This window comes from Triticum dicoccoides, chromosome 6B (genome assembly GCF_002162155.2).
Source record: "Triticum dicoccoides isolate Atlit2015 ecotype Zavitan chromosome 6B, WEW_v2.0, whole genome shotgun sequence".
NCBI classification, from domain to species: Eukaryota; Viridiplantae; Streptophyta; class Magnoliopsida; order Poales; family Poaceae; genus Triticum; species Triticum dicoccoides.
This window is the reverse complement of record NC_041391.1, coordinates 392751687-392766539: the sequence shown is the minus strand read 5'-3', so window position 1 is coordinate 392766539 and position 14853 is coordinate 392751687. Positions and strand designations below refer to the sequence as shown.

The following is a 14853-nucleotide window of genomic DNA, read 5'->3' as shown; positions in this document are numbered from 1 at the left end:
TCTTGCGGGCAAACGGACCGGTTCTCCAGGAGCCACTTGAGCCGCACACCGGATGTTCTGTTCCCCTTCATGGGAGGGCACTCGCCGATCAGGGCGATCACCCTCTCCTGCCAGTTGGCCCTCTCCACTCGCCCAGTCAGAGCATGGCCCTCGATGGGTAGGGCCGTGATCATGCCGAAGTCCTCGAGAGTCACTGTCATCTCACCACAAGTGAGATGAAAATTGTGCGTCTCGGGGCGCCACCGGTCGATCAATGCCGTAAGAGCCGAGTGCACGAGCGTCGGCGGCTGCCTTTTGAACTGAAGAACGAAACCCAACATCCGTGCTCTCCTAAAATATGGAGTGTAGCGCTCGTCGTACTGCATCTGCACAGCCTTTGTGTGGCCCCTCATCCGCAATGGGGGGGAGCATCTGTCAGAATGTAAACGGAATTGTTAGTAACTAATTTTGTCATAATAAACAATACATCAAATTGACGATAGACATTACCACTCTGTTCTCCATAAAACGGGCGCGGTGACCGTTGTCGAAAGCATGGTCAAGCATCGTGTACTTCACGCCGATTTCTGGCGCAAGGGGTGGCCGCCTATAACAATTAAACAATAAGAAATGATGTCATTTTCAACCAACTTGTATCATTTTGAACAAACATGAACATATCAAGTCCAAATATAAATGAATCATATTCAACCAACATTCATCATTTATCATATATTCAACCAATATAAATGATCAATGTAAATAAATTATTCACCAACATTCATCATTTATCGTATATTGAAACAATTAGAAAATTGCATATACATCATTCATCAAAATCCATCATATGACCATTTGTTCAAAAAATGCATATACATATTTCAATCACATGTAAGCAACTACTTACAATCCCTCCAACATCAATCACATCACCACTTGTTCAAAAATAATGTTAATCTCCAACTACCTTCGTGATGAACTCGGGTTCATATCAAAACTACACATAATCTCCAAAACTAGTTATTAGAGTTTATATTCAACTATATACATCATATATAATCAACCTAAGCAATCCTAGGATAAAAACAAAGTAAAAAGATAGGTTTGTTTGCACCAAATAATGCATCAAATCGAAAGCGTTTCGAGTAGAACTAATTGGAGGGATTGAGAGAGCTTACTTTTCCCGTTTTGGAGCCATCTCGATCCGCAAAAATGGTGCCCAAACGAAGGAGATCGGAGGGGGGGAGTGGAGGGGATGAGAGAGAGCTTGTGCTCTCTGTTCTTGAGCCGCCCCGTGGCTAGGGGAAGAAGATGGGGGCGGGTTCGTGGGTGGGCCCCACGAGCCGGCCGCGCAGGCTTATAAGGTTTCAGCTCCTACCGCCAGAGCCTACAGCGGTCGGATTACAGAGCCTACCGCCGTGGGCTCTAGCAGTAGGATGGATGGCAGGAGATGGTTCCGTTTACTTAGAGTTGACGTGGATAAGTGGGCTACCGCAGATCCCTTTGGCGGTAGCATGCACAGGCCTACCGCCATGTGGCCTGGCGGTAGGCAAAAGGATCAGATCCTAATTTTTTTCCGAACCGGGATCAGATCCCGATTTTTGCCTCGTGGGGCATTGCGCAGTCTGCGCTCCCCCTCTGCCCTCTGGTCGTCTGCCGCCGCTGTCGTGCGTCGTGGGAAGCCGTGGACGGGGTTAGCCGATGCATACACACCCGGTTTGGGCGGTCTCCTCGCGATGACAGGTGGTCCCGTGCTGCTCTGGCCCCGCTCGTCGGCTGCCCTAGCTAGGCTCTTATTGGTTGGGCAGGCGTTCTTGCGGCGTGCGGGATGGGTTGGGCGGGCGGTCCTGCAGCATGCGTTACGGAGGGACCGCGCAGGGTGGTCCCAAGGTGGGGTGCCGCATGTGCCCCTGTCGTGCGTCATGCAGGTCGTGTCCTCGAAAGCCCCTCGCTCGCACCGTCGCACGCCGCACCCCTCCTTCCCTCCTCGATCTCTGTCCCTCAGCCGCCACAGCACGAAGCCACCTCTCCCTTGTGTGTGCGTGCTCATCGCCACCTTTCCTCCCCGCTCCCCATCATTGCCCGACGCCTGCACCGGCTACCATTTGATCCATGGCCGATGGGAGAGTACAAGGCAGGGAAGGATGACGCCATCGACCCGTCGCTTAGATTGATGGCACATGGGTTGGGTCTGGGCAGAAGGCCGGCGCCTGCGGGGGGAAAGCAGCAGGAGTTTGTGCAGCGGCAAATGATGCCATGGTCGGCCGTGGAGGGAGGCTCGCCGGCCGGAGCAGCTGGAACAAGGAGGCAGGGTCGGCCATGGAGGGAGGCCCACTGGCCAGAGCAGCATGAGCAACTGCAGACGCTGGTCAGCCCGATGCACCGCCTCAGCCCCGCCTCCTCTGCTGCGGCCCCCACGGTCGAGAGGGGCAGCTGCGCTGTAGCTGGCGACGAGTTCAGCGGCCGCCGCCTCCTCTCCTATTCGAATCCAGTAAGATCCCGATGTCTTTCCCCTTTAGGATTTGGCGAGCTTGCTCCTCCCTTGTTCTCTTCGTCAGTGTTTCTCTTTCGTATCATTTTCCCTTTTGTCAATGGTCTACTCTACTTGTTTAGCCACTGTTAGTTGATTCTAATTATGTTGGCCATTTTTCTGTACCAGGTGCCTATGGGTTCTCCTCGGTTGGATTGTTCATCCTTCTTCGCCGGTGGTGTGCTTGTCTGTTGCAATAACTTTCATGCGCTGGATGAACACTGCCGGTTGAGGTTGGTGCCCTTCTTTACTTGATTCTTGCTTCTTGCCTTCCTTTAACCTACACCCTAATAACTTCTGTGTTCTTCATCTTGTCCCCTATGTGTGCAGGTTTGTTTCTTCCCGTTGTCTCCTGCGTCCACTGTTGCATCGTTCTGCCATTGCGATTGAGGTTAGTTTGCATTCCATTTGCTTGCATGCAACGTCTTCGATGAAATGTGTGTGTGATGATGTTTCTTTTTTTTTCATCTCGTTTTCCCTGCTGGTCCGCCTTGGTGTAGTCCTCTGTCTAGCCTACTTTCTTGGTCTGGTTCTGCTTTCTAGCTCTGGTAATTAGCTGTTGTTTTTCTTGTCTGTTAGAATGTGCCTGCTGTTTTTATGCCCGTGTGTGCACCGTTATGCATGTAGTCTGACAGGTCTATCAGTTTCAACGATCTGCTAGGTTGCTGCATCTGCAACTCTGTGCTGCTATTCAAGGTTTGCTTGATTCTTTATTCCCTGCATGCTTGTTCTTTCTCGCTACGCACATGCTTCTCTTTCTCTAAGTACTGTAATTTTGTTGTGCTGTCTCTAGCTACATGCATTTACCTTTCTTCATCAGTCTAATTGTCTATTGATGGGCCATTCATGTTATGGTTATGTGAACTTTAAGATGTAATAATATATGGTGTTTAAATTTTTATTGTTTGTTTGCGCCTATGATTTTGCGTTACAGAGTCGTTCGATGTCCAAGTTTCTATATTTTTTTACAATGTTGCAGTCCATTAGTTGCTTCAATCCTGGTACACACTGGATTGAAAATAGGTCGTCCGTTTTTATTGACTTTTTTTTGTACATTGTGAAGTCATGGCCCCGATTTATATTCATGTGTAGTTTGCTGTATAGTTCATGTATGTTCTGTAAAGAGCATGCATAGCTAATGGTTTAATTCATTTGTTCCTTCTTCAGATGTTTCATATCGGTGCATATTTTAACTTGATCCATACCATGCCAGTGATTTTCTAATATTTGCCCATATCTTTTGGGCACATAATTATGCTTCAGGAAGATGTTAAATAAGCTGGTTAGCTCTGGGGCAAAAGGGGTTAGCTCTGGGGCAAAAGGTCAGCAAATCTGCTTGGCTGTTCCTCCCAAGGTGATGAGAGATTTCTTGTTGCAGAGTACATGCCTAGAAAGACATATCTTCCACTGTATGTTAACTGCTTGTGAGCAGGCCAGTACTTTACAAATTTTACTACAGCAGCAAGGACGCTATGCTTTGAATAGTTGAGCCGCCCTCTGTTTTTCATCCATGGGCAGAGTAGATGGAGGTGCAGTGGCTTAGGATGTCAAGGTAGGGATGGAACCTATCCTTATTTCATATGTTTCTGTTATTATGAAAAGTGAATCATGTTTCTTCTGTGTAATGCTAGGATAAAGTTTGATTTTCTCTGTACTACAACTTGGTCCTATCTCGAACTACAAAAATATTATGTATCGTTTTAATTTAGATTTGATTATTATTAGAATTAGATGGTGTGCATTGAATTTGAAAATAGGGCCAAGTACTGCCATGGCTTATATCCTATTGACTTTTCATGGGACCTTGAAGCTTGGTGTTGATCTCTTTGTAGCTTATAAAAGATAGTTATATCATTTTACTGAATGAATAATCAGAAAGGTGGGCCAACAAACCGTAACATGTGGCATAAAAATTATGTACGGTTTGATATTGTCCATTGGGATCATCTTCTCTTAACGTTTAATTAATGCCACATCAAGATTACTTTTGTGATGTTTATTTTTTATTTTTGAGTCAGCAGAATGATGAAAATTTTAGAACAAGATGTAGAATGATGCGCCTGGATTGTTTAACTTGCAGTCTTTATTTCTAATATTTTCTTTGTTGGTGAGGTTGCTTCTAGGTTTTATTACTTTGGATCTAATTTAGGTAATTTGAAAATAGTCCTATGTAGGAGTGTGCTCGTCTATAACAGTTGGGGAGGGAAATCGTACGAATTACAGATTTTGTAAAAAGTTGGCATTAGTATATGCATAAATCTAAATTATTGTTCATAATGGATTCACCACAGCTCTACATAAGCTACTTTGGCTATGTATATAAGCCGAATTTCCTGTTTTCTTGCTTGCAATACCATGTACTGCCTCTTTACTTTGTTCTCCACATTGTAAATTTTGTCTTTATTTTGAAGTATAGTTGCCAACTAATGGTCTGCATTGTGTATAACTGAAATGAGTGTAGTTTCCTGATACCATTGTCTATTACCGAAGTGAGTGTAGTTTCATAATACCAAAGCATGTGCGCTCATGCATTTGTCTCTCTTTTAGTGTTGCTGAATGCATGAAAAACATGCACATGGCCAAAAGTTGAAAAAGTAGGCGCAATTGGGTTTTCTCTTAGAATTGTTCATGTTCATGTTGTTGTCATTTTTCTCAAATTTAGACAACTCTTTACGCTTAATAACAGTTTACAATTTCAATGCATCCTATGTATGTTTGACTGATTGGTCGTCCTCTCATCCGGACTTACTCAGCGTTGCATTTGTGTGTTCCTTTACCCTGTGTTGCTTATTTTTTGGTTCTGTGAGCTGGTTGTGTGTTGTTGTTTCCATCCTCATTTAGTCTATGCTGATGTTTTTTAAGATGACTTCTATATTGCTGGAAACTTAAATTTTAATTTATACATTTGAGCAGCTGACTAGATTAAAAAAATAATTTCTATAAGGTTGAGGCCATTTTATTAGGTAAGTTACAAGAAAATTAGGATGAATATGCACATGTTGTTGCTGTACAAAGGCTAAACGCTAATTAACACTAATGGTTCTTTCCTAAGGTTGAGTAGGAGTGTCTCACTTTTTCATATAATTTTGTCTCCACAATTGCCTAAAGAATAGCTAGGTTCTAGAACAAACCTGTTACGAATAATTGCATTGTGACTTCAATGAAAAGTTCCTGGGCATACTATGTGTTCCTCTAGACTTGGTTGAAAGTATTTCTTTTGTTATCCAGTTTATCACTACGCATGTTACCTTTGTTGCTGAATTTTGCCTACAGTTTATATATAGTAGACTCACATGATTACCTGATGCAGATTCTACAACTTGAAAAACACATCTAGGATATTCAAGTTGTGTGTGGCGCCACGGAGAAAGCTTGCTACTCCAGTCAACCAGTTACACGAGAATCATGAATTGATTTGTCATTTCATGTTTGCACTTCTATTACAGTAGAACAACATGTCATAAACATGGTGTTGGGCATTGTTTGTCCAGTTCCCTTCAAAACAGAAGAGATAGTAGAGAGTGGATCCATGACCGAGAAGACAACAACGCAATGTTTGTTCAGCTCCTTTAAAGAATGAAGGAATTACAATGCATCTGACCTATAAAGGGGCTATGAAGGACAAACTGCTATGGATCCAGAGGAGTGGGAGGGGAGAGTTTACCAACAAGGCATCAAGGACAAGGCGTGACGTAGATTCCTAAGTCCCAGTTAACATAGCAAAATTGTATAGAGAGAATGCCCACATTTTGCTATTACATAGTTTGAGGCTATGTTTCTTTCAGTTTTCATTATTAAAAGGATCCTTATCATTGCCAAACTATCAAGCATTTATTTTCAAACAACCCTTGGTTTGAAATGGGGCCTTGCCCATTTGGTGCAATGAGTAATGTTATTGTACGTCTTATTGTAGACAGGTAGATAGGAAGCCTCCATGTTCTTATTATAAATAGGAAGTCTTTTGTTCTTTTTTCATTAAGAGGGGTTAAATTTGTTATGCTTGCCCATAACTAAACCATGAATTTTCTATCCCATGCACATATGGATTAATGGTTTGCACCATTTGGCAATGACACTAAAAAAGGTTATGTACTCAGTTTTATTCCATAGGTTCTCGGAGATCCTTTGTGTAAATGATAGCTTGCAAGAAAGTCGTATATTTTGTGACGGAGGGAGTACTACTTATCCATGTTAACATTGTGAATGATAAGTTACATAGGGGAGAAACTTTATCACTAAATGAAGGCTTTGATATGCAAATAATTCTCTGTTCAAAGTCAAGATCATATATGGTTCAGAAAAATAATGGCTTTAAGTTCTTTGTTTAAATTGGGTTTCGCTCCATTTTGTTTCAATTTCTCAACTGTTTGAATAAGGAGAAGATAATTGAAACAATCATTTTTTCTCTTGCCTTATTACATCTTGATATTAGTAGGTTGAAAATGACATTACGTATTTTAAAAGAATTGTTCTTATCTTTAAACATTACGAAGAGACAGACAATTACTACATTAGGAAACATTTTTTTGTAGATAACTCTGGGTTTGAACTGGGACCTTGTGTCATTTGGCACAATGGGTAATTTTGTTCACGGAACTTGCTTATGATGTTTAAGTTGGCATACATGCCTGCCCATGAACAAGTCTTTTGGTACATGGATTTTTTCAAAGCATACATCTTAGTGGGTCTCTGCACCATTTGTGTACATGATTTTAAATGGGTCTCTGCAAACACGGTAGCAAGTATTTTGTGCTATCAAATTAAAATATGTGTGTGCCTATATATATAGACAACAATCCACCATGTTTCTTATTAAAGGGGATTAAACCATGGATATCTTTTTCATCGCGCAAATGGATTAGCTTGCCTCTGCACTATTTGGCGAAAACGGGTCCATGATAACCATATTTTCAAGTAAAACAATTCTTCCTTAGGTGGTCTGTACATGTTATACAATTTTTTTTCAAACTCGGATTTCGCAGCTTGATAACCATAGTTTCAATATAGCATGGTTCAAAAAATGATCTTTCTACTTCCGATATCGTATATGTACTTGCAAAATAAAAATCGACAACATGGTTTCAGTGGGTCTCTGTGCCATTTGGTGCAATGGGTCAACTAGTGTCTTAAACGAAAGAGTGGAAAAACATAGATTCCCGACGACCGAGAAGGAGCAACAAACCTCGCGGTGGAGCGTCTGCACTCATAATATTTTATATTATTCAGCGATATAAAATCAACTAAATCTCTCCACGTTCCTATACCATTCTATAGTATGAGAATAACTTTGAAGGTAAGCCATTGATTCACTCTATCCAATGGTCATAGTTGGAAAGGTCCAAAGAAAACCAAGCATTGGATCAACTATTTTGGCACTCAGATTGTTGCCGCCTGCCCACCTAGCCCACCTATATATCCGCTCACGTGTGATGACCATAGGAGCTATCCACTCAGATTGTATGTTAAAAAAATAAAGGTCGATAACTAATGCGGCACCTCGGGCCAACGCGGCCAGATCGCAGTTTGCACGAGAAATTACACACCATGTTTCATTGACATGTGGTCCCGTTCCAACATGTCAGTGATACGACAGCGAGTCCTTTTCTACTAGTATTTCTGAATGGACGTGTAGGCCGGGGCGCCTCTTCGTGTACCGTGGCAAACTGGCAACCATCCACCGACTCTTCGCCTTTCCCTCTCGATTTGGAACCGGTGTCGCACGCTCTTCCTCCCTCCTCCATTTGCCTTCACCCTTCCTTCTATCATTGTTCGATCGTCTTCTCCATAGAGGGAACAGGCCGGAAACGACCCCGTTATTATTGGCCCGATCTGAAAGATGACGTGGTGGAGGAACTCATTGATCGGTGCGACGTCATCACCTCGGATAGCATGGCAGGTTCGTTCAAGACCATTCTCGACTCAACTAATAACATCATTACAAGGAACCCAAGGGTCCAGGAGCGGTTTGATCTCCCCTATCTTCTTCGTCGTGACCTAGCTGACTGGCGCGGGAACGATGGAGGCCTCTCCTTCTGCAAGTTGATGCTGCTTGATAATGATACGTATGATGTTAAGATGCCTCGCTTGAGAGCATGGCTTGGGCAGGCGCAAATGGAGATTGAGTTGTTTATATTGGGTACAACTGCGAGTGGGAACTTGTGAATGTGTACGCTCGTCAACGGGTTCCACTTCCAAAAATCTCAGCAGACTGCCCAGAGGTTGAGCACACCGGTATTCTACGCACGTTCAAATATGATCTTGGTGACTGTCTTCTATGGAAGATAGCAATTTGTCGAGTTCCCAACCGCTCTTGGCATTACATGAACTATGTAGTTGTTGCCATCTTCGACAAGCTTGTTGCCGTCCTTCGTGGTTCGACTGGATGGATATTGCTCAAAAATCAGTTTCTATACACGGATGTTTACTGTGATGCAATTGAATACGAGGGTTTTCTGTTTGCTTCCACCACTCATGGTACTACTTTTGCATGGGATCCTCTTAGTTTCGGTACATTTGTCTTCCACCGTAATTATAATTGTTTCACCCACATGCATGCGCCTTAGCAAGTTTCCATTTACTAATTAATATTCTTCTTGTGTTTCCAAGGTCCTGTGAACATTCCACCACCTTTACTTGAAAAATTTTATAACCAAGGGGGAGATGACGATGGTGATGATCACGAGCATGAGGACGAGCAGGGCCCATATACTCAGTGGCGCCTGGCAACTTATTTCGATGGATCACCCCGTCTTGTCTGTATACAGCGCACTGCTGATGTTACTACTGAGGGAGCATGTGTTGTCTCTCATGGTCGCACTCTCCGAACCTATTCCAACACCTGTTGCACGGTATTCGGGATGTATACTAGTGTGCTAGCGCCAACACCTTCTCCCTGGTACAGTATTGATAGTCTTGGAGAAAACTCCCTCTTCCTTGGACAAAACTATCCGATGATGGTGAAAGGCGATCCAACTGCTGTTGACACAACATTACTACCATTTATGAGGAGCAACTGTTTCTATACCTCGGACAATTCGGTGGTTCCCTACCCTGGTACTGATATAGTAGGCCGCTTCAGCCTGGATGATCAGTCTTGCGTTGGTCTTGAGATTGACAATAGATGGCCCTTCCCAGAGAATCACTTGTGGTTCAAAGCCAGCGTTTCCAACGCTGAGGATTGGTTGAGTTGAAGTTCATTTCATTGCTTGTTATTTGTTGTGTGATGAAAACTTTAGTATTTATAATGTATCCTTGTTGTCTTTGTGGGCTGATGACCTATTGTATCTAATAAAATGATATGCCTATGATAAACTTACTAAATTTATGAATGGCTTTTGAGTCGTTTCTCTGAGTGGGTGCGGCGATGAGGCAAAAAAATATTTTCTGAATACATAATTGTACGTGCATTGCAACAGGTTATCGGATGAGGCCAGTCAATAATAGTACACTATTTGTACTAGCTTCACATGCTTCGTGCGTCGGGTGGGTGTTTTTACTATAGCTACGAATCCCATCATACTAGGTCCTCGGATGAGTCCAGTAGAAATTGCATTTGGATGTTTGGGTTCAAACTTTCAGAACAGCTGCACTATCTCTACGTCTACGTATATGTAATACAACAAGTTTTAAACTTGAGACCAGCCACCCACCCCCACAAAGAACACTTTTTAACCTAGCACAGACTCTAGGAAATTTGGCCACAGTGTGAGTTGGGCCATATGTTAATGTGTCCGCTGTACGTAACCAGCACCTCGAATCCTTGATACTACTACTATATAGTAGGAGTAGTAGGGTGGCATGGGCCAGAACAAGCATTCACGTCCAGGAGTACGGCACACGCCACCAGCACGACTTCCATCTGACACCATATTTCTTGGAGTTCGTGCTACATCAGTCTCTTCAACCTGGTCATTTCTCTAACTCAACCATCGCGTGGCGGGTGAGGTGGGCGTTTGCCGATAGTCGGTTTCCTCAACTGTGGTCCCACTTGTAAGGCCAACTCCAACGCATGACCCCAAATGGACCTCCATTTTTCCCGGATTCTGTCCATTTGGGTAGGGCAATGGGGTCGTGTCCGGGCCATTTCTTGGATGCGCTGGCCGTGCGCCGAACACGCGGATGCATCCCGGCCGCGTGCGATTTTCTTTGCAAACACATATCTTTTTTTCATCATTGATTTTTGGTACATGGAAATACATCACCAAAATTTGACTAGAAAAGAAAGACCAAAGAAAACAAGAACCATAAGAACACATTTTATAAGATATCCAACTTCTATAACTGCTCCTGTAAGTTGGATTAGTGCCTTCTCGATGCATTCATTGTTGATCTGCGGAGGCTCGATCTTGCGTGCTTCTTTCTTCTTCGAGTGTAAAGAAGTAGACGTTGCTTCCTCGCATGTAGTCTCATGTCTAGCCTCTATTCTATCAACAAGTGCACTAGTCTCATCTCTAGCCTCTATGCTCGCTAAAAGTGCTAGAACATCTACTAAATTGCGATGTATCAATATATCGATGTACTCTTCTTCCCAATACCAAAACTTGCATCCATTCTACACAATAAAATTTTAAGTTAGCACAACTAGTCTAATACGGGAGCACAACCGAAGATTTGGTCGAGTTCTTCCTCCTTTTGCCGACACATGGGACATCCAGCATCCAGGTTGTGTCATGCAAGAAAATATAGTGGTAGTTGAAGCCACGTGATGTGCATCTTGGGTTAAACTGTAAATAGAATCTTACTAATCTTGAGTAACTCCAAAAGCGGCCACCGAAGATCTTCATTGGATTTGTTTTTCAACACCAGCATGTCGAGGTGAAAGATGTGCTGGTTCAATGGGTCCTCTTGCGTTTTCACTGACATGTGGGACCGCATATGAGCAAACATACGATGGGCTCTGCGCGTCTGCTGGCTGGCTGAGAAGAGAGATAGAGGAGGGCTGAGCACAGACTCCAAGAAATTTGTTCTACGTAACCAGCACCTCGATATAGGCTCGATATAGCGGGGTGGTTGGGCCATAACTAGCATTCACGTCTAGCAGTACGACACATGCCACCCACACGAGTCCCATACGACACCAATTTTCTTGGAGTCCGTGCTATAGCCATCTCTTCTCCCTCCTGTTTTCTCAGCCATCGCGCGGTGGGCGGGGTGGGGGTTTGCCGATAGTCGGTTTGCTCAACCGCTGTCCCACTTGTAAGTGAAAATGCAACACCGCACTAATCCTCCCTTGAGCGGCGTGCCGGACCAACCGTGTGGGGGTGCGACGTGAACACGGCAGGCTTTTCCTTTTGAACTTGTAACTTGTAAAATTTGGTTCTGCTCTAGGGCGCGACCGATAGACAGAAATAACAATTTTCCCTAGAGAAATGAGAAGTTTGGTTCTGGCACGGTTCATGCATGGAGTACGTACGAAAATTATGAAGTTGATGCGAAAGGTAAGATAATTACTAGTAGTACCATATACTACTACATGGATTTGATGGGAAGATAAAAATACATACAGATCCATCAACGACATCCTCACGCCCTAGTGCACCAGGTCACCAACTGACGTATGAGGAGCAGCGGCGTTGGTGGCAAGCTCAACGTGCTTCTGAACAATGTTGTCCAAGGTTGCCCTGCGGTCCAAGGAGGCCAGCGTCCTATGGTCCTCCTCTTGCATGTAGTAGTCCTTGTGGACGATTTGCACGTAACGTGGGTGATTATGTTGATGGTTTCTTGCTACGCCAGGCGCTGCGCGGTGAGCGTGACCTCGAGGTGGACATTCTCCGGCGCGACGGCAGGCAGTCGCAGGGCCACCAGTGCGTCGAAGAGGATGTCACCATAGAGGCCGTTAAGGGAGGCAGGCATCGTAGAGCCTGGGCACGTGGGATGGAGGTGTACGTCAAGGTCGTCCACGAGCTTCTTGACGACGGTGAACTTGTCGAGGAAGCCGACGAGGACCTCGTCGAACAAGGAGATGAAGCTGTCGTCTAAGTGGCCCCTTGCCCTGGCGGCCTCAAGCACTACCTGGAGACGTTCCTTGGTGCCGGGCCGCAGGCCGGCGTCGTGGACCATCTGGCACAGCCGGCCGATGCTCGCGCTCATCGCCTCCATGCGTCTAGCTTCTAGTCAATTGATCTTGCGATTGGAGTGATCACTCTTGCCCTTGGTTAGGGTGCATTGGTGCGTAGGATTTCGTAGATTGGACTGGTGGGAGCCTTTATATGAGAAGTGCAGACTGCGTTGAATTCACGTGCGTGTTGGCCATATACTCCTCGCCCCTCTACTGCACCTGCCTTTGGCTGTATGATAGGTGGGCCAGCCACCCGTTGGGCCCACGTGTCATACACCCAAAGGCAGGTGCAGTAAGTAATGAAGCTGCGTACCCCTCCGTGCGGTGCGGTATAGTCATCTCACCGGACCTCTAGTTGGGGCCAAACGAGAGAACTTTGATGTTTACTGGTTCATTGGTCCCCTTTGCATTTTGCTCCAAGTTTTGACCTTTGATTTAACTAATAAAATGTTAATGCATGTAACCAAAAATGTTGTGTAAGTCACCTTACGAAGACCAAATAATCCCAAAACACTTATGCATGGTGCATTAACTCCCTCCTCATTTCTTATTTCGTGACATATCAACCAATGAGAGATGTGGGTCGTGCATGCTTTCAATGACTTGAGACTACCAAACATCACATGCAGTGGTTAGTTCATTGCATGTAATCCTATTAAGTAGCAAAAAGACATTAAGTTATCTCGCCGATAGGAATAAAACAATACACCATGTATTTATTTACAGAGAGAGTAGTACATTTTTTGTGACATGCATTACTAGATATTGCTAGTCAAATACTAAATCTAGATGGACGTGGTAGTACTACTAAATCCAGACGATGGTGCTAGTACTAGTAGTAGTACTACCAATGTAGTAGCACTGTACTACCCGTTGGTCAAATTATTACGTGCTGCTCCTCAGAGTGAAGTGACAGGACCATGCACCGGAGATGACACCTGAGTATAGGCACCGTGTTCGGCATACCATAGTCAGCCTCATCGTCTGCAGTCACTATCATCATGGCTGTAGATCTAGCCTGCTTACAACTAGCCGTGTTCGACATAATTTACCGTGTGTAGATGCCCGTGCATTGCACGGAACACCAAGATTGGGGGGTGGACGGCGCCGGTAGCGGCCATTGCACCAGATTTTTCCATGGCCTTCTAGATGTGGTGGGGAGGAGATAAGGCTGATTGTGGGAGACAAGGAGTTGTTTCTAAATAGGGAACAAGTGCGGGCATCTTTCTGCAAAACTGCAGAAGTTTGGTTTGTATGCATCAGATCTAGATCTGACGACTATTGGTGAAAGATGACAGGCACAACATCATCACCAACTCAGGACCTGTTTGATTTGCAGGATTTTGAAAACGCAGTAATAGGACACAACAATATTACAAGTTTCAAACTGCTATTACAAATGTTAGGAGTAATGATGCACCTATGAAGAGGGAATTACTAGGAAGTTCACGTAAGAACTATTGTTACTTTAGGTGGATGCAGCATTATCGTACAAACTAAAATCCACCGCCCCGACAAGTCACTAATGGGAAAAATATGTTTTCGAGTCTCTGGCCACTTGATGTTTCAAAAACAAATTCAGCTTCTGCGGAGACTTTGTCATTTAGGCTTAGACGCTTGCGGTGATCAGCACACCATTCATTGTTGCGCCGGAGAACGCCAAACCTCATTACCTTGAGCACACTTGCCTCCAGAACAAAAAACTTGGACAATTTAATCTCAGATGTGCTGCCTCGGTAGTCGATCAAATCAATTTCTGTAAGATGGAGATCAAGGCAATCGATGAGATTGTTATAGTGCAGCACATTTTTCACTTTCGGGTCTTTTTCTATCTGCAAAAGAAGAGAACATATTAGAGCAGTTGGTTGTATAAGATTGCAGTGTCATCAAGAGGTACCAATATCATTTGCTCATACGATAGGGTTTGCTGGCTAGTGATATTTTTTCACTCTCTCTCTCTCTCTTTCTCTTTCCTCTCATTTACCTAGGAGCACGTGAAGAGCTTGGGCATTTGTTGCCTTCCACTATGTGGCCGATGCCATATTTCGCAAAAGTATGCCACATAATACGCATCGATGTCAAATCAAAAGATTTTGGCACCGCTCTCGCGATGTGAGAGAGTTGGCACCGCTGTGCACACAGACCCACATGTATAAACAAATCAATCAAACCAACTACACCAGCCTCTCACTCTCCCAAACAAGTGTTTTTTATTGCCTCAGTCCTCTCTCTCTCTCCCACGCAAGTGTTTTTTCATTGCGTGAGTTAATCTGGCACCGGAGCAAAG

At 44.2% G+C, this 14853-nt stretch overlaps 1 protein-coding gene across 12 annotated transcripts; it reads left to right on the top strand.

Annotated features, from left to right (window-relative positions):
* The first annotated feature begins 1910 nt into the window (after positions 1-1910).
* On the top strand, positions 1911-6354 carry LOC119324118. 12 transcript variants are annotated; one of them, XM_037597872.1, is made up of 7 exons: positions 1912-2470; positions 2639-2742; positions 2840-2900; positions 3137-3205; positions 3773-3863; positions 3972-4061; positions 5820-6354. In XM_037597872.1, exons 1-5 carry the CDS (start codon positions 2099-2101, stop codon positions 3785-3787), a joined length of 621 nt encoding a protein of 206 aa, XP_037453769.1. In that variant the 5' UTR covers positions 1912-2098; the 3' UTR covers positions 3788-3863; positions 3972-4061; positions 5820-6354. The 12 variants fall into 12 exon arrangements, with proteins under 12 accessions (XP_037453764.1, XP_037453763.1, XP_037453762.1 ...); XM_037597871.1 differs by having other exon boundaries at positions 3942-4061; XM_037597867.1 differs by having other exon boundaries at positions 1911-2470; positions 3137-3863.
* The last annotated feature ends 8499 nt before the right edge of the window (positions 6355-14853 follow it).